Source organism: Tupaia chinensis, unplaced genomic scaffold (assembly GCF_000334495.1).
Source record: "Tupaia chinensis unplaced genomic scaffold, TupChi_1.0 Scaffold145208_1, whole genome shotgun sequence".
In the NCBI taxonomy this organism is placed as follows: domain Eukaryota; kingdom Metazoa; phylum Chordata; class Mammalia; order Scandentia; family Tupaiidae; genus Tupaia; species Tupaia belangeri.
This window is the reverse complement of record NW_006205068.1, coordinates 1321763-1340297: the sequence shown is the minus strand read 5'-3', so window position 1 is coordinate 1340297 and position 18535 is coordinate 1321763. Positions and strand designations below refer to the sequence as shown.

Genomic DNA, 18535 nt, shown 5'->3' with positions numbered 1-18535 from the left:
AAGCCTGCCTCAGACAGGTTCCCGGGCCATGCAAGAGAGAGGCTGCAGCTGCTCAGAGTTGGCAGTATGGGCATCTGGAGTCCATGTCCCCTGCCTCCTAACACTGGACAGGAAATGACAGGAGGATCAAGAACACACAGCATTAGGAGGGGGAGGAAGGAAAACAATCCAGGGAGGCACCTGTGACAGATAGCCATTCACTTCAAGGCCTCTCCGTTATATGTCCTCCTTCCCCCTGCACCTCCCTCCCTCCCTTTAATTGGCCACAAAATTTATAGGCTTAGTACCAACACCCTGATGTGGAGGCTGTGCGAAGAGGTTCTGACAGGAGACAGCAGCAGCAAGTGGCTTCGAATGCTGCAGGCACCATCTCACGTCCAAATCTGAGCACTGCAAGCAGGTGCCAGCAACCTCTGAGGCTGCTTTATACGAAGAATCTGAGACACCGTGACAGGGTTGTCTCTTTTCCTGCTAAAGTCCCATAGACAAGAGAAGGGGCTTGAAAACCAAAAGGATGGGCAGACATGAACAAACGGGCTGGACATCACCAGGGTAGACCATGGAGGTGAGTCAATGCTGCACTGTCCCCAACATCAGGAGGGCAGCAATGATGCCATCAGCCTCCAGGTGGGACCATGCAGGCATGACCACTGCACACAGAAGGGCATGCCTCTCACGTGCCCTCAAGTGACACAACTTCGAGGTACCTGACTTACTGAGAGTCTGTATTAATACGCACGGTGCTAGACCCCGAGCCAGGGATGATGGGCCCATGGGATCCCTGGCACCCTCCTGACAGGCACTTGCTGGCCTGCCCTAGAAGAGGAAATTGACTCAGAAGAAAGATAGCTTTCCTAAGGATGCAAGCTGACAAGACAACAGAGCTGCCTTGGTGCCAAGCTGAGCACCAGGTCGAATGGCCACTGAGCCTCTGCAGTCACCACTGTCTGGGAAGCAGATGCTGTTCAGTCCTCCCTTTAGCGATAAAGACAGTGGCAGTCAAAGGATGCTAGCCGGTGGGGACACCTGCCCCCACACCTGGGCTAGTTCAATGGGCCAACTGCACTGTGGCACAGGCACAACCTGCATCCCAGGACAGCCCTAGGCAGGGCAGCCTGACCTGGGCATCACAGCACCCCCTGTTCTGCATGTCCCAGCAGATATGTCAGCCATCATCCAGGTGGACTGCTGGAAGACGGGCTTGGGCTCAGCCCCAGGCATGATATACAAGGCACACTCAGAGCTGGGAACAGAGTGTGAACACGGCCGGTTCTCTACTGCCAGCAGAGTCCCCTCAGCTTCCCTGACATGGTCCCTACCACATAGGGACCACAAAGCCAACAGTTAGGGAAGGCCACAGCCCACTGAAATGGGATGACAGATCCCACCACAGCCCAGAGCCTGACCCCCAAGCAAAGCCCGTCCATCTGCACACAACCAGGGCATACTAGCCCGGCTGCAGTGTGTGGGCTGAAGTTCCCAGCAGAGCACAGCTGAGGTCTCCCAGCCCTGAGAGCACCTCCATCCCAGGACAGACATGAGCTGCCCGGTCCTGGCACCTCATACATCACGTGTACATTAACGTACAGAAGGCAGGCCAGGCTCGGATTCAAATATTCATCTTTTCACCAATATCCCACCTCGTAAAGCTATCTTCTGTTTTGTCTTTTTTTTCTCCAAAAATCCTGCCCCAGTACTACAATATCTAACTCAAAAGGCACTTCTTTCAATAAATATTCCCTTATCTACTTCTCAGCCAGAAAATAAACGCATCTTTCCCATGGAACAGACACCCTTTTCATTCTCAGTGCTTCTATCAGTGCATGTGTCTCCACGCACGTGTTAATGAATGACTTACTGAGAGTCTGTATTAATACGCACGGTGCTAGACCCCGAGCCAGGGATGATGGGCCCATGGGATCCCTGGCACCCTCCTGACAGGCACTTGCTGGCCTGCCCTAGAAGAGGAAATTGACTCAGAAGAAAGATAGCTTTCCTAAGGATGCAAGCTGACAAGACAACAGAGCTGCCTTGGTGCCAAGCTGAGCACCAGGTCGAATGGCCACTGAGCCTCTGCAGTCACCACTGTCTGGGAAGCAGATGCTGTTCAGTCCTCCCTTTAGCGATAAAGACAGTGGCAGTCAAAGGATGCTAGCCGGTGGGGACACCTGCCCCCACACCTGGGCTAGTTCAATGGGCCAACTGCACTGTGGCACAGGCACAACCTGCATCCCAGGACAGCCCTAGGCAGGGCAGCCTGACCTGGGCATCACAGCACCCCCTGTTCTGCATGTCCCAGCAGATATGTCAGCCATCATCCAGGTGGACTGCTGGAAGACGGGCTTGGGCTCAGCCCCAGGCATGATATACAAGGCACACTCAGAGCTGGGAACAGAGTGTGAACACGGCCGGTTCTCTACTGCCAGCAGAGTCCCCTCAGCTTCCCTGACATGGTCCCTACCACATAGGGACCACAAAGCCAACAGTTAGGGAAGGCCACAGCCCACTGAAATGGGATGACAGATCCCACCACAGCCCAGAGCCTGACCCCCAAGCAAAGCCCGTCCATCTGCACACAACCAGGGCATACTAGCCCGGCTGCAGTGTGTGGGCTGAAGTTCCCAGCAGAGCACAGCTGAGGTCTCCCAGCCCTGAGAGCACCTCCATCCCAGGACAGACATGAGCTGCCCGGTCCTGGCACCTCATACATCACGTGTACATTAACGTACAGAAGGCAGGCCAGGCTCGGATTCAAATATTCATCTTTTCACCAATATCCCACCTCGTAAAGCTATCTTCTGTTTTGTCTTTTTTTTCTCCAAAAATCCTGCCCCAGTACTACAATATCTAACTCAAAAGGCACTTCTTTCAATAAATATTCCCTTATCTACTTCTCAGCCAGAAAATAAACGCATCTTTCCCATGGAACAGACACCCTTTTCATTCTCAGTGCTTCTATCAGTGCATGTGTCTCCACGCACGTGTTAATGAACACACACACACACACACACACACACACACACACACGGTTCCTCCCCTGCACAGCCTATCTGCATCTCGTTCTCTGCTCCCCATACTGCCCAGCACATGGCCGGCACTCAGTCAGGGTTTACGTAATAAACGACCAGTGCTCTGCAGAGCGATCATCTCGACACCCACGCCTGCCCGCTGAGGCCGAGGCTGGGCTCCTTCCACTTTGGCAGTCACAGACCTGGAGCGAAGCAGCCTTCCCAGGTGCCATTTGCAAGGAAATTAGATAACTCATCACTTAGGCATAAAGCAAAACAGAAAAGTTTATTCTCTAGTGGGATGTTGTGCTAACAGTTTTAAACCATTAATCTGCTGCAGTCTAGAGCAAGGCAGGCTGTGGGTGGTTCAGAGCTGACAGGCACCATGGCCAGGATGCCACAGGGGTCAATGCCAGGCCAGAGCAAGCAGCCACAGCACACTCACCTACCTCAGCTGCTATACCTAACAAAGCCAGGGACCCAACAGCTCCAAGGAAGGAACGGAGGAAACGCGGATGAGCCAAATAAGACCTGTAAGTCCCAGTCCATACCCGTCCTTTAATGATGCCCCACCCAGCACCTAAACCTAGCCAGGCTGGGACGAGGACACAGGAACACATGCAGCCATCACGCCACCTGCTCTCAGGAAGGTGATGGGACACTGCAGGTGAAGGAAGGCATTTATTTGTTCACTAACAAATGCCTAGTAGACACAGATTCACGACCAAAGCCCCTGCTCTCTCGTGGGGTTTACACTCTAACTGGGAGAAACACACATAAACATAAATCAGTAAACTATCAAGCAACCACGTCAGTGTTAGCAAGAACACAGAAGCAAGACCTGGAGGAGGCCCCTTCTGGCAGGTGACGGCCACCCTTACTGGATGAGATAGAAGGCTCCTTTAACAGAAGCTGCACAGAGACCCAAGGGAGGCAAAGCGAAGGCAAGTCAGGGAGCAGGCCCGGCATGTCAGAGTATGTGACCTCTCACAGGTCAGGAAGGTGAAGACAGTGAGGTCAGAGGGTACATCACAACTGACCCTGGGGCTCAGAGTGAGCGGGAGGGCTCGTGTAGGTCCCTCCTGCTGCCATAGGAGCTGCCCAGACAATGCTGAGAGGATCAGGGCCAGCAGGAAAGCAATCGGAGACTAGCCAGGTAATCCAGGCAGAGCACAGCACTGGGTGGCATGGGAGGTGTGCCTTGGTGGGATGCTGGTTCACTCCGAAGGTGGAACCAAAGTAACTTCTTTATGATTTGGATGGGGCTGTGAAAAAGACAAGAAACATCGAGGAAGAACCAACATTGAGGCCTCTGCAGCCAGAATAATGGTGGCATCATTTACTCCGGCAACCGCCTCGTACTCTCTCACCCCCTCATTTAGTATTTACTGAGTATCCGCTGTGTGCCACAAAGGATGCTCCTGCCAGAAGCACAGAGGTGAATGAGGTACCCAGGTATAGCGTTCTGCCCCGCCTGCAGAGACAGCACGCACACACAGAGGCATATAAAGAGGACAGACATGGTTACACAGTATAGTTTATAGTTTATGGAAGCCTAGCTCAGGTGGGGGCAGCAAAGGCCCCCTGAGAAAAGAACTGAGCTCAGAACTGAACTGAGGGGAGGTGCACACTACGACAAGGCTTAGGGAGGTAGTCAGCTGGATGTGGGCTGTCCAGAGATGGCAGGAGGCCGGCGTGGCCAGAGCAGAGGAAACAAGGGGACTCGAGAGGTCAGTGGGTTAGAGAGTCAGTAGGACCCAGAATGTGCAGATTAGTGGACCCTGGAAAGGAATTTGCAATTTGTCCCAAGAGACACAGAAGCCATAAAATGGCTCTAGGTAAGGAAGCAATACAACCTGATTCACATTTTTTTTAAGATTTATTTAATTTTATTTATTATTAGAATTTCTCTATAGGGCATGTATGCTCATGAGGGAGAGAGACAGGCAGAGGGCGAAGGGGGAAAAGTGAGAAAGCAAGTTGCCAAGTCTGGGACTCAAACTGCAGTTAAACATATGGGATTCTAGAGCCTTCACCACCACACCACCACACCACCTGCTGGCCCCCGGATTTATAGTTTTAAAAGATTCCCTCAGGTAGCGCTGTGGAAAGTAGATGGTAAAGCGGGCAAGATTAGAAAACAGGGACACAAATCCTTGTCATCCAAAGGAAAGGGCTAAGATTGGAGAGCGGTGTGCACACACTGACATGCAGCAACGAGCCGGAGCTCACATGGGCACTGCCAAGTGAGGACAGGGGACTACCAAGCCTGGCCTTAGAGGACGGGTGCCAGGACTCATGTGGACAGAGGACCACTGAGCTGGGCCCTGGAGCACGGGGAGCCAGGATCTGTGAGAGCTGGGCCAGGCCTTGGAAGATGCAGTGCCAGGACACAGGCGACTGGGCCATCAGCACAAAGGCTGGGTACTCCTACCTTGACCTAATCAGAGCAGCTCACGTGAGGACTCCAGGGTACAAAACCACAGGACACATGACCAGCACCCATGGCGAGAGCTCAGTGGGGCCATGTTCCACCAGGGGCTAGTCCTAAGCTCACATCAAGCAAGCCCTTCCTCCCCAGCCCCCACATCCCAGGCACAGACCGGCTGCAGTGGACAGCCACTGAGGGAAGCGAGAAGACAATCCATTAGATACAGCTGGTTCAAAACCTCCTGCCAAAGTCTGTTTACACTGAGTGGCACTAAAAGCTGAGCGGACATAGTGAGACTTTTGTCTACCTCACTGGCAACCCCAGGGGCCAGCACATGCCAAGACAGTAAGTGGCTAAGATGAGCGTGAGACCTGGCAAGGACACACAGCTGGGGGAGACAGCCCAGCACAGAAACAGGACTGGGCCACGGTCCTCACTAATGCCCTTCTCTTGCCAACCATTCTACCCATAGCACATTCTGTCATCTCTGCTCTCAAAAGCTCCATTAGCCCAAACCGCTCTGATCACCACCACTGGCCACAGACAAAAGTATCTCTTCTTATCCATTATAGAGCTCGCTGGAAAACCCACTCCTGCAACGACTGAGCTCTCATTCCCCTCAAAAACTGACGACAATGATAAAACCCTGACTGTGCCAGGTGCCAGTTTATATGCTTCACGGAGATAACTACTCAATCCTCCCAACTACTGATGAGGATCATCACTGTCATCATCATCACCTTAAGAGGCGAGGCCCCGGGGGCCAGCCTAGGGGGTGTAGCAGTTACACCACTGGACTCCCACAGGGCCGATGACGGTTCAAGTCCTGAACCCAGTGGCTTGAAACTCACACCAGGTGCATATGTGTGCATGCCCATGATCCCAGGAGGAGAATGGAGAAGAAGGGATTGTGGCATGGCCATCCCCTTCCCCGGGAAGGAGTGATTTTTCATTTTCCCTCTTATTGTCTCTGTCTTTCTCTCTCTGGCGAGTGCATGCACCTTACGGCAAAAACCTCTTTAAAAAAAAGGAGGGGGAGGGCGGTGAGGGACCAGCAGTTAGCGTAATGGGTATGTCACTGGACTCCCATGTAGTCAACTGCGGTTCGAGTTCCGGACCCACTGGCTTAAACTCACACCGGTCGCATGGGCGTGCATGCCCAAGATCCTGAGAGGAGAATGGAGGAGAAGGGACTGCAGCATGACCATCCCACCTGGGGAGTGATTTCTCGCTTTCTGTCTCTCTCTGTCTTTCTGGCAAGTGCATGCGCTCTATAGCAAAAACCGCTTAGGGAAAAAAAAAAAAAACTAAAAAAAAAAAAATGGGGGTGGGGGAAGCATAGAAAGACTACATTATCCAAGGACAAAGAGCTACTTTGTGGTGAAGCCAAGATTTGAACCAGGCAGCCTATGCTTGGAACCCATAATAACTTCTGAACACCCTCTGCTAGTGCCACAGGCACTGAGTGAAATGCACTTGGAGGCACCGAGAGCACGTCCCAGCCATCGTGAATCTGTGTACTAGTCGCTGGCCTTGCTGGCCTCTGGACGGCTCAAGAGCCCCATAACTCACACAGACACCAGAGATGACAGAGGTGACAAGGCTCATTATACTTCAAGATGGTTTAGAGGACAGCCTAAACGCTCTGGACAAACAGCAGGAAGAGGGCCACATTAAGAATTATGACTACTGTGCTCATCTCAACTCCCTCCTGGGAAGCGACACAGAGTTCTAGGTCGTAAATGCCAGGAAAGCACACCCACCGGGTACACTGCCTCCACAATGGACAATGCGGGTGGTGATCGTTCATCTCGTCCATTTATCCTTGAGTCTCCTTCACTAACAAGAACTCACCCCCAAAAGTCACCTGGGGACCACAGGAGTCTGAGGACAGCAGCATCAGATGCAGCACGCCAAGCACAGGAGGAGGCACCTGCAGGGTGTTCTGTAGGGCATCCAGGAGAGGCCACGACTCCAGGTGCTTCAGGACTTGTCTGCCTCTTCTGTGACAGGGTCCAAAGGCAGCATGAGTCATCTACAGAATTAGCTGCAGAGGGGCCAGCTGGTAGCTTGGTGGCTTGTGGCTTGGTGGTTGGGACAGTTGACCAGCCGTGCAGTCCAAGTCCCAGACACGGAAGACTGAGAAAATATGCCGGGCACATGTGTGTGTTCAAGATCCTAGAGGAGAATGGAGAAGGGGCTACAGTGTAGCCACCCCTCCAGGAGGTGAGTCTCACATTTCTCTCTGTCTCTGGAGAGCTCACACACTCTATAACAAAACTTAAAAAAAAAAAAAAATTAACTTAAAAAAGAAAAGAACTACTGGGGCCAGCAGTTAGCGTAATGGCTACGTTGCTGAACTCCCATGTAGCCGACCACAGTTCAAGTCCCAGACTTGGTGGCTTAAACTCATGCCGGGAACATGTGCGTGCGTGCCCAAGATCCCAAGAGGAGAATGGAGGAGAAGGGATTGTGATGTGGTTATCCCCCCTTGGGGGTGATGTTTCACTTTCTGTCTCTCTCTGTCTCTCTGTCTTTCTGGCAAGCACACGCGCCCTATAGCAAAAACCTCTCCAAAAGAAAGTACTGCTAAATGCAGTGATTAGAGCAGTCCAAATCCAGAGTGCAATTCTGTGTTTGCACTGCACAAAGGGAGTCATCAACCCAGAAGGCACCAGCCCAGCTGGCCGGAGTGGCCAAGACAGACCAAGACACAAGGAGATACATTTCTGTCCATGTCGCCGAGTGACATCTCTCCACTCGGTACTGCAGCAGGCCTACCTTAAGTCAGCCCTGAGGAAGGTGAACAGAGGCCTCAGAAGGGCAAGGAAGCACTGAGCCACACAGGACTCACGACTCAGGGTCTCCACTCTCCGAGGTAGAGAAACAAGTGACAAGGGCCTGGACTGCAGCCATGTTAAGAGCTTCTCAGGGACCTGGGCTCTATCTTCAAACACAGCATGCAGAGCTCTGGGGAACACACAGATCTGGGCCCAAATGAGGCTCACATTCCTCTTGCCCATGATGGGGAATAACAGCGGCAACTGTCACAAGCGTCCTTCAAGGTTCGAGTGAAGCACTTAGTGTAGTGTACAGTACAGGCAAATGTCCAACCCAGGGTGGCCGCTCTCATCATCACCACCACCAGCACCATCATCGTCATGACCATAATTACAGGCACCCTGAACCCTGGTACCCCAACAGGACCCTGAGAAGCCCCAACTCCCTCTACCATCCCTCCCCAAGTATGGCCTTTATTTCTAACAGAGCAGAGAAATTCCATATAGCATGGCTCCATTACCCCTGTATTAGCTCTCAATCTTTGGTCTCCAGCATTCCTCCAGAGCATGTCAGCCCCTTACCCTTCGGGCCATGGTCTGAGCCTCAGAGGAATGCAGCCTCCTGTCCACAGCTCTACAACAGGAGAGCTGGAGAAGCAGTGCAGAGGCTATGCAGGGGTTCCTGGGTCCCTGAAACCCCAGGACACTAACCAGGGTACAGCAAGGGCCTTCCCAGATCTCCAAAAATGCCAAGTAACCCACCTTGTCCTCAGCCTTGTAAGCAAGAGGTTTGATGACTCCAAGAGCCAAAAACAACTTTAGAGCATCAAAAAAAGGCAAGGTTCCCCTGCACTGTAATTAAATTCCTGTCCAGCGGTAAAGAGGATTAGGAGACGGGCACTGACAGCACCTATCCATATCAGTGATCGATGATGCCTCTTGAGCTGTCCGAGGATGGAGAAGAAAGGGAAAAACAAACAGAAGGCCTGGTTTGATGGGTTATGACATCCTCTCATGGAAAGGCATGCAAACACTTGGCTCTCTTTGAAGGACTTTCTACTGGAGCTCTACAACCTGCCCTTTGCCAGCTCGGACTTCCCTGGCCCCTGGCTGTGCAACCCAAGGACTCTTCTTATCACATCCTCACATCAGCATGGATTACTGAGATCTGTTACACACAAGTGCCTTATCAACTGCGAGATCTCACTTAAGCATCAGAGCAACCCTCCAGATAGGCATTCCCTACATCTGAGGTGAGGCAAGCCAAGTACTACACTCGAGAAGGCCTGCATAAAGCCAGCCATGAGCCCCTCAGTTACTGCACATAGTAAGTCCTCACCTCCTGCCATTAGGAAGCTGGCAAGCCTCTCGGTACCTACTGCAGTTAGGGGGTCTCACCTCCTGCCATCAGGAAGCTGGCAGGTCCCCTGGTACCTACTGCAGGTGGGGGATCCCACCTCCTGCCTTCAGGAAGCTGGCCATTAACTGGCCTACTATTAAAAAAGTGGCAAGGCTCTCCAGGCCCTGACCAACATGTTCTGACCTCACTGCCAGGTTGCCTACTCCCCATCTCATCTGAATTTCTATTTAACCACCTTTAACAGATTTCTGATGCGATTAGCTATTCAACTTTGAAGTTCCCTGCTCTCTCCACAGGGCACTGTGATGACAGCAATGTTTGTACCTCAGAGAACAGAGGCCAAGGGGACGAGGCCAGTTTAGCCAGGCCAGGATGCAAGCACCAAAGCCAGAGCAGAGTAATCCAGATCCAGCCACCAGGGCTGGTGCTGCCAGCGTCATGCAGCCCTAGGGTCTGTCTCTTGCCTGCAACCCAGGAGTGAACCAGAGGGCAGGCCACCCAGTCCCATAGGTAGGACATCTTCACTCCAACCACATAGAAGGCTCTTCACATGTGGGTAAAGGAAGTCTTCACTCACCTATCTACCTGAGGGCCCTGAGACAACCTCACCAGGAGGCCCAGGTTGTCTCTGATAAGAAGTGTTTTTCCCCCTCCAAGCAGCAACCACCATGATCCCGGACTCTCCATTTCCAGACATGATGCTAAGCTGGAGATCTCCCCTCCAGCACCTGATGGCTAACAAGGCAGAGATGAGAAAGGACCAGATAAAAGATAGCTAGGGCAGACCCAGCCTGCTTCCCCGACACCACTGGTGAGACAGAGCCCCAACTTCAGTGCCCAAAGTGGCCTGCATTTCTCCACTTTCCCCATCAACTCAGAGCTGGGTGGTAGTGCTATATCTCCCAGCCCCATCTGGAGTTTGCACGTTGGCTGAAGGCACCAACACATAGCAGCACCAGGACACAAAAAGCCATCACAAAGAAACGCAGGACAGAAAGATCTGGCAAAGTGTTCGAGGACCTTGAAACATCCCTGCAGCTGCTCCCTTGGCTTCCCACCTCCACATGAGGCAGGGGTAGTCTTGGAGACTCATCTTCTTCTCTGAGAGCTCTCTAAGCAGGCACGACAGTACCTGTTTTGCAACTGAAGGTATGGCAGTGATTTCTTCTATGAGATGCCTGAGACTCACCCTTCTTCCCAGAGTGACACTCAAGTTCTGAGAGGTGGACAGTAGGTCACAGGTTACAAAGCCTACCTGCCCACCGCAGAGGCTGCTGCCTGAGGCAGAGACTCTGTCCTCAACTGATTTCCTGCACCCAAGTCCACACGTATGACCACGAATGAAGGTGGAGTCAGGGATGTCAGAGGGGGACATTCCCTTCCTCAGCTCTCTCTGAATATAGACTGGTCGTGCTGCTGCTGGCCAAAGCAAATATTTTATGAAGTACCTCACTGACAAGAAAAATGCCAACAAGTTTCCTTTCCCTTAATAGTTCATTCTGTTTTATATTCAAAGTAAAATGAAGAGGATCGCCTGGCAAAATGTTAAAGCTTTAATTTCAAATCACTGTTAATGCCTGTTTCATCTGACAGTGGCTTTGAAAGCAAAAGGCAATCTTTATCATTTGAGGTTTTTAAAGTAAATTGATGTGATTATGTCCAACATAACCAGATGCTTCTAAAAGCCAATTTTCAGAGTGACATCAACCCCCAAAATAAGAAACTCTTCCTCTGGCTACTAATAAATTATGAAAGTACTATCTCCATAGGAGGATGAAGAGGTAGCTCAATAATCAACGGCAGACAGGCCACCCCAAACTCCCTTCACACAACCGCCCAGCTGCCTGCTGGTCAGTAGGGCACCATGGATCCCGCTGTGGCCACTGCCTCCTAGCCTTCCCTTGTGTCCCCTGCTCATGGGAGCAAATCACCCACCTGCTTCAATGCTTCAACCAGGAATTGGGCTAGTTTAAGTTCATCATGGTGACTCCATCTTCTCCATCAATAGCTGGCCAATGAGGGCCCCTAGGGACGGTGTCCTTGTTCCACAACAGAGAAATACACTTCCTTTCTGTCTCTAGATGTGACACTAGGTCTGCACAGTCACCTTGCAGTCATCAGAGAGGGAGCTTGAGCGCCCAGCTGACAGAGAGATGGGAAGACCCAGGTATTTGGTCTTTGTCCCTTCCTTAGTTCTGCTCAGAACATCCAAATCCTTGGAATTTCCTAAGTGATAGGAGTGTCTCTTATTTTTTATAATCACCCCTTTTGATCACATCTGAGTTTATTCTGAAGTGGTGACTCAGGTGGGGCCCCTACGTAGGCTCAGGGTGGGGCTGTTCAACAAAATTACCAATGATTAGAGGTAATTCTAGCTCCATCTACCATCTCCAGAGAGAGAGCAGAGGGTACTAAGAACAGGCTGTTAAAAACTCCTTTTTTTTTTTTTAAGTTATTCATTTCTTCCATGAAGAGAAGGAAATAAATAAATAAATGAACAGACAGACAGACAGACAACACTCTCCACAGGGTCGTGATGCCACAATCCACAGACAGTCCCAGATTATGGACGTGTGTCTGGCATACTCAGAGAAGTCTCTGGACACAACCCATAGCCTTCCCATGTAGGTGAGCCTTGCAGAGCACTTCATCCTACCACCTGCCACCCTCTGGCCGCCATGCCGTATAAACTCTTGAACAACAAGACTCAGGGAGCTTCTGGGTTGGTGAACACATGGGGATATGGAGAAGGGGCATGCCTGAAGGCTCACCAGATGCTGGCCTATGCCCTTCTTCCTTTTTGTTGTTCCTGAGTTGTACCCATCATAATAAACCGGTAATATAAGCAAAGCACTTTTCTGAGTTCTTCGAGTCATTCTATTGATGATGGCAAATGATCAAACAGAGAATAGGGTCACAGAGTGCCCTGAATATGCAGCTGGATGGAGTGTGGAAAACCTGAGACTCCCCTACTGTGGCTAGCATCTGAGTGGGGCATCCTGTGGGACTTAGCCCTTAACCTGTGGGGCTGTGCTAACTCCTATAGCTAGTATCAGAATTGAACTGAACCTTAAAAGCCCCCTCAGCGCAGAGTTGGAGAGGTAGTGTTGAAAAAGACACCACATGTTTGGTGTATAGAGGCAGAAAAAATACCACCAGGCCCTGGACAGGGTCACGCAGCCACTTCCCTCTGAATTTACTAAGCTGGGAACAGTCTGCTAGCTGCAAAAGCCAGCTGGGTACACTGTCATCTTTGACAGGCAAAGATATTGGGCTGTTGGGTACTCTCTGTAGGCCTACCTGAGGGCACAAGTCTGTACACACACAGACACACATGCTTTTACCACCACCACCACCCCCGGACCAAGTTTCTACATCATGACAATGTCACACGGAACCTTACACCACTGAGAAGAGGACTATGTTCCTGATCCAAACAGAGACAGACCCCTGCATCAGTGATCCAAACCACTAAGGACCCAGTGGTAACTTGGCATGTTGTCTGAAGGTATCTCCACTGGGTCTAACTGCCACAGGGTGGAAAGACAGAGTGACTTCTACCCTCAAACCCCAGCTCCCTCACCATCTCAGGCCAAGGCAGACCAAATGACGAAGCACATCTATTACGTCATGACCCAAGTGGGAACGCGCTTCTACTCACTAATAACTCTCCAAAGCAAACATATCCCCCACAAGCACCCTGGGGTGTGGGTCTACCTGCTGGTGATGGTGCTGTTCTTGTCCTTCAAGGCAAGCTCTCTCTGCTGCAACTCCACGATGAATCTGGAAAGGTCTTCTGGAGTCCTGAGGGATAAAGAAGACACACTTAGTTCCAGCCATGCTTGAAAGTAGACTTCCTTCTGCACAGCAACAAAAGGCCAAAAGCAACGCCAGCAGCCAATGATTCAGGGACCCAGATGAGAGAACGTCTGTGGACTGTATCAAGGCAGCGTGCACTCACCAGACCTGGGTTCAATCACTGCCCGCCACTTGGTACGCAACACTAGGTAAATGACTTTTATAAGCCTTGATTTTATTTCACCTGTCAAAACAGAGATGACACGTAACAGTGTCACTGCACAGAAAAAATAAAATGTTTAAATATCACCTACCAAGTGCCTGGCACAGAGGAGGTACTCTGTAAGTATTTTCTTTCCTTCCTCCCTCCCTCAAAATATCCATACATAACAATAAGAGCAGGTCTCCACATGTATCCCATGCATGATGCTTTCACATTTTCAAAACTATTCCAGATCTCTCAATGAATGCCTTGTTGCATATTGTTTCCATTTTTTTAAATGAGAAAACAAGCCCTCATGTTAAAGGGCCAGTTCAAAGTCCATCCCACTAATAAGCATCAAATGAACCTCAATTTGAATTTTATCTTCTAACTTAGCACTGTAACTTAAGAGAGATGCTCGAAAAACTTCTTTGTAAGATTAAAAGAAGTGAATGCCCAGTAGTGTGAGAGCTTTCGCAAACACACAACACAGGCCACACAGCAGCAGCCTCCCTGGCCTGAAGTGGCCAGGTGTCAGCCACCTCATCACCCGTCACCACACCAAACATGGGGCCTTGCAGAAAGTAGGTGCTGGGGTCAGTGCGGCATGAGCTGCCCCATGGCCTCATCCCTGCCCCCTTGAGGGAAATCAGGGACAACCCCTGTATTTCTGAACAAGCAACAGTGATCCCACACTGGCTAAAGAGGCTATGACTGAAGTTACAGCATGGAGCAGATGGTCCATAAAAAGAAAGTCCTGCACGGAGCTCAAGTACGGCTGCTGGTCATGACGTTAGCCAGGTCCCAAGAGCACTCTCCTCATGCCCGCCAGTGAGCTCCTCTCTGCTGGAGTCAGTAGTGGCTGCTTACAGCCACACTGTGACCAAGGACCCCAGACAGAAGCCAGGTGGCATCACCACCTAGGGTCAGCCTGTGGCCTGGAGGTTAAGGCTGTCCACATGACGAACTATGCAGTTTGAGTCCCAGGCCCAGCAGCTTGAGAAATACACTGGTCATTTGTTTGTGTGTACCCAAAATCCAAAGGAGGAAGAAATGGAGGAGAAGGGATTGAGGCTTGACCATCCCTAGGAGGAGGAGGGTTGTTTTCTCGCTTGCTTGTTCTCGTGCTCCCCCCCCCCCCAACACACACACACACACACACACTCTGGTTAGCACATATACCCTCTGGCAAATTTGGGGGGAAAAAAAGAACCTAAAATCCCCCCACTGCACATCCTGCAGGCCTGGGATCTCTATGCTCAGGCAGACACACACTGACCTCTTCTCTGTTACCGAAACACATCAACCCTATTCGTGCCCCAAAACTTTGCACTAGTCAATCCTCTGCTTGGAAATCCTCTGCTCTTTAGACCTTCTCTTGGCCAGGTTCTCAAAATATATTTAAAAAGTCAGTTCTTTCAAGATTTCTCTGTTTAAACCCCAAGTCCCTCGCCATCCCATCACTGTTTGAACATACTGGGCTTGCTATTGGTTTGGGTATTTCTAAAGTCCATCAGCAGAATGGGATGGGAGGTCCCGAGGCCTTGCCCAGGAGGTCCTGAGGCCTCGCCCAGGAGCCACCTCCTCCTTCACATCATCAGTCCCACCCCCTGGGTCTTGCAATCAGTGCTTCCTCTGACTAAAAGCTCTTTCTGAAGAAAACACCATTGCTTTCTCCTTCCAGATCACCTCAGAGAGACCTCCTCTGACTACTGGTCAAGGGGCCCTTTATTGGGTGTTTTGTGAGGCATACGTGGACAAGGACTCACTGGGTACTGGGCAGAGAATTCTTTCTGCATTCCTCCCTAAATATATGCAACTCTGCAACTGGAAAGTACAGTCATCCCTCGATTTCGGAGACGGACTAGTTATAAAACCCCCAAAGATACTAAGCTCATGAATCTTCAAACCCCTTACAGAATATGGCGTAGTGTTTGCATATAATCTATACGCATCCTCCCACATACTTTAAGTCATCTCTAAATTATTCCTAATACTGTGTCAGTGCTATCTAAATAGTCGTTATCCTGTACTGTTTAGAGAATAACGTCAAGAAAAAACAAAGTTTGAGCATATTCAGTATAGACACCACTACCGTGGTACACAGGACACATCGGCAATAACAGAACATTTCTGATTCGGGGTCGGCTGCATACGCAGACCTGGAACCAGCAGATTTAAAGGGCCAACTATAGTTTGATGGAAAAAAAGTTAATTACTGACAGGTATTATAGAACCTGAAATCCATGAGGGAAACAAAAACTCAAACAGGCTGAAAAGAGCTTCCAAAAGTTTTCTAGTCTCAGAGAGTAAAAAACATTAGTATAAAAATAAGGAAGCAAATAAGTAAATCTTTCAAAGCCAAAAGATATTTTCTTTGATAATTATTTGAGTGTTTTAGTTTTCTCTTCATTAGCCAGAGGGGTATTTAAGTTGTTACTAAAACAATATAAAGAATTTATTTAAAACAAACAAAAATCAAGGATGTCCACACTGGCGAATTCACGTTCCACAGCGATGTGTGGGAGGCAGGGGATGCTACAGAGAGCAACATACATATGTGTAACTAGACCACCCTCTCTGCCTCATATCACACGCCCCTCGGGGCTGCCACCCATGTTTCCTCGGACCTGAAGCAACGGGAAGGGTCAAAGAAGAGACGCCGGGTCTCATTCACCATGCGGTGTCCCCCTCTCCCCAAAGAGTAAAATGCCTACAACACCCTCCACATGGAAGCTCCTGGAATCTCAGAGCAAGAAGCCAAGTCAGAAGCATTTCATGCCAATTTAAAAACAGGCTTCTCACCTCAAGATAGAAATTAGCCCAGCAAAGCTGGGAGCCAGAGGAAGACAGCAGAGGGCCAGACTCTCCTACCCCCACTTTCCAATTCTCTTTGAAGTAAAGATCATCTGAAATGTAACAATTTAATAATAAGGAGGAAATTGGGAGCAGTTCAAATGAACTGAAAAAGGAACATGACATAGCACCCTTCTGAAAGGCTCCATTCCCACGTAGGGCACAGCCCCTGCACCTTCTGGGCAGGGCCTGGGTGGTGCCCATCAGGCAGCCACACAGACCTCCGCACCATCTTCACTCAGCCCACTGGAAACCTGAACACGGAGGCAGTGATTTCAGCCACGTATGGTCTGGCTCCATATTTGAATAAATTAGGTAGGAAACTGGTCCTCTGTTCCTCCCTACAGTGCTCCTCACCCAAACCCACATCTCCTGTCTGTGATGCATGCTCTCACCCTTACAAAGCAGGTAGAGAAGAAAGTTTTCACCAAGGTAAAAGGGGCTGGGGAGTCCTAGGGCTGACATCCCCTCCACAAACCACAGATATCAGTGCTCTGACTACGACACTACCAAAAGCAGGCCCCTCGAGGCTGCTTCCTGGCCACATCCCAGTCCCCTAATCCCAGGGGCTAGCAGCTGCCATCCCTCAGTCCTCACATGGCCAGCCCCTATCACAGTGGGAAGACTTGAGGCTGCAGAGCTGGTACTTCCTGAGCAGGAAACGACACCCTACCCCCTCCTGCTCCAGCCTTGTCTCCAGGAGGGGCAGAAGGGCACAGAGGCCTCTCATGCTGAAAACCCCTCGGTCATTACTTTCACCAAATCCAGACTCAGGAGCCTTGTCTGGACACTCTTGCTTGCCACAAGACTTCAACTTCTACAAAATGCACAGCACAGTGAGCTAGATTTAAAAAAAGATTTAAAAATCTCCACACTAAACAGTTTATTCTGCCCTCGGAGAATGAGAAAAAGCTGGCAAAATATGTCCGAAAAAAAAAAAAAAAAAGCCCAACTGATGGCAGAATATACAAATTTACCCCTGTCCAGATCTCTCCAAGCTGACTCTCTAGCCTAGCTGGGCTCCCAGTTCCCTTGGCTGGGCAGTTCTAAACCCCAGGGTAAGGTGCAAGTCTTCCCACAACTGACTTCTTGGGACAAGAAAAGAGAAGAGCAACATTTAAAAGTAAAAAATTCAATCCTCATGTAAATACAGGGGAAAAAAAAGGATAAAAACATGCAGTAGTAGAAGCAATGCATGACAAATCATTGTGTAAATGTGGAACACAAAACTCAACTAACCACTACTAATCAGCATATTAAAATGTACAGAATTCGGTATGCCTTTTGTTTGGCATTACCAATCAAAAAGGAAATGTGTTCTGTCAGAGCAGTGTGTGAGTTTGAGAATGTTCCATGAGGAAAAGACAAGACAGGAGGTGGGGTTTGCAAAGTGTGGTGTGCTTTTGGACATGTAGAAGGGTAGTGTTTGGAGGGTTTTTTTGGGGGGGGGATTTTTTTTTTTAAGGGAGATTTTTGCTATAGAGTGCATGCGTTCACTGGAGAAACAGACAAAAAGTGAGAAATCGCCACCCAGGAGGAACAGCTACACTACAATCCCTTCTCTTCCATTCTCCTCTCAGGATTCTGAGCATGCATGCACATGCACCTGGCATGAGTTTCAAGCCACTGAGTCTGGGACTCAAACCACAGTAGGCCATATGGGAATGCAGCTATGTAACCATTATACCATCTGCTGGTCCCAAGGGTTTCATCCTCTGTTACTGGCTCATAAGTATTTAGCTTCTAGCCCTTGGTTCTAGAAGCAAGTTTCTGAGACAGGGCTTTAGAGAGATAAAGGTAAAAGACAGTCTGACCTCCCCTGCCATCCTTTCACTTGTTCCTTTCTTTTTGCCTCAAAGCAGGCCATAGAAACTAGCCCCAAGGTAGGTCATAGAAATTCTAATCTTCTTCCTACCCCTTCCCAAGTCCTTCATTCCAGAGGGGTCCCACCCTATACATGGGATCAAGGCACCTGCCACAGTGAGCCACGCCGATTAGCATTAGATCAGACCTTTCTGTCCAATCACAATTCTGCACAGCTGCCTATCCTTCAGTAGTGCCTAGGCAATTAAGTCTGAATAAGCAAACCCCAAGAGAATA

The 18535-nt window shown here is 50.0% G+C and overlaps 1 protein-coding gene across 6 annotated transcripts in view; it reads right to left on the bottom strand.

Moving 5' to 3' along the window:
- The window catches only part of MAD1L1 (mitotic arrest deficient 1 like 1), a 598556-nt gene that overhangs the window by 488583 nt on the left and 91438 nt on the right, over positions 1-18535 (bottom strand). For all 6 annotated transcript variants that reach the window (XM_006167865.3, XM_006167866.3, XM_006167868.3 and 3 more), the window contains one exon: positions 13297-13383. In XM_006167865.3, the coding sequence (XP_006167927.1) occupies positions 13297-13383 (87 nt within the window). The remainder of the gene's footprint in view (positions 1-13296; positions 13384-18535) is intronic.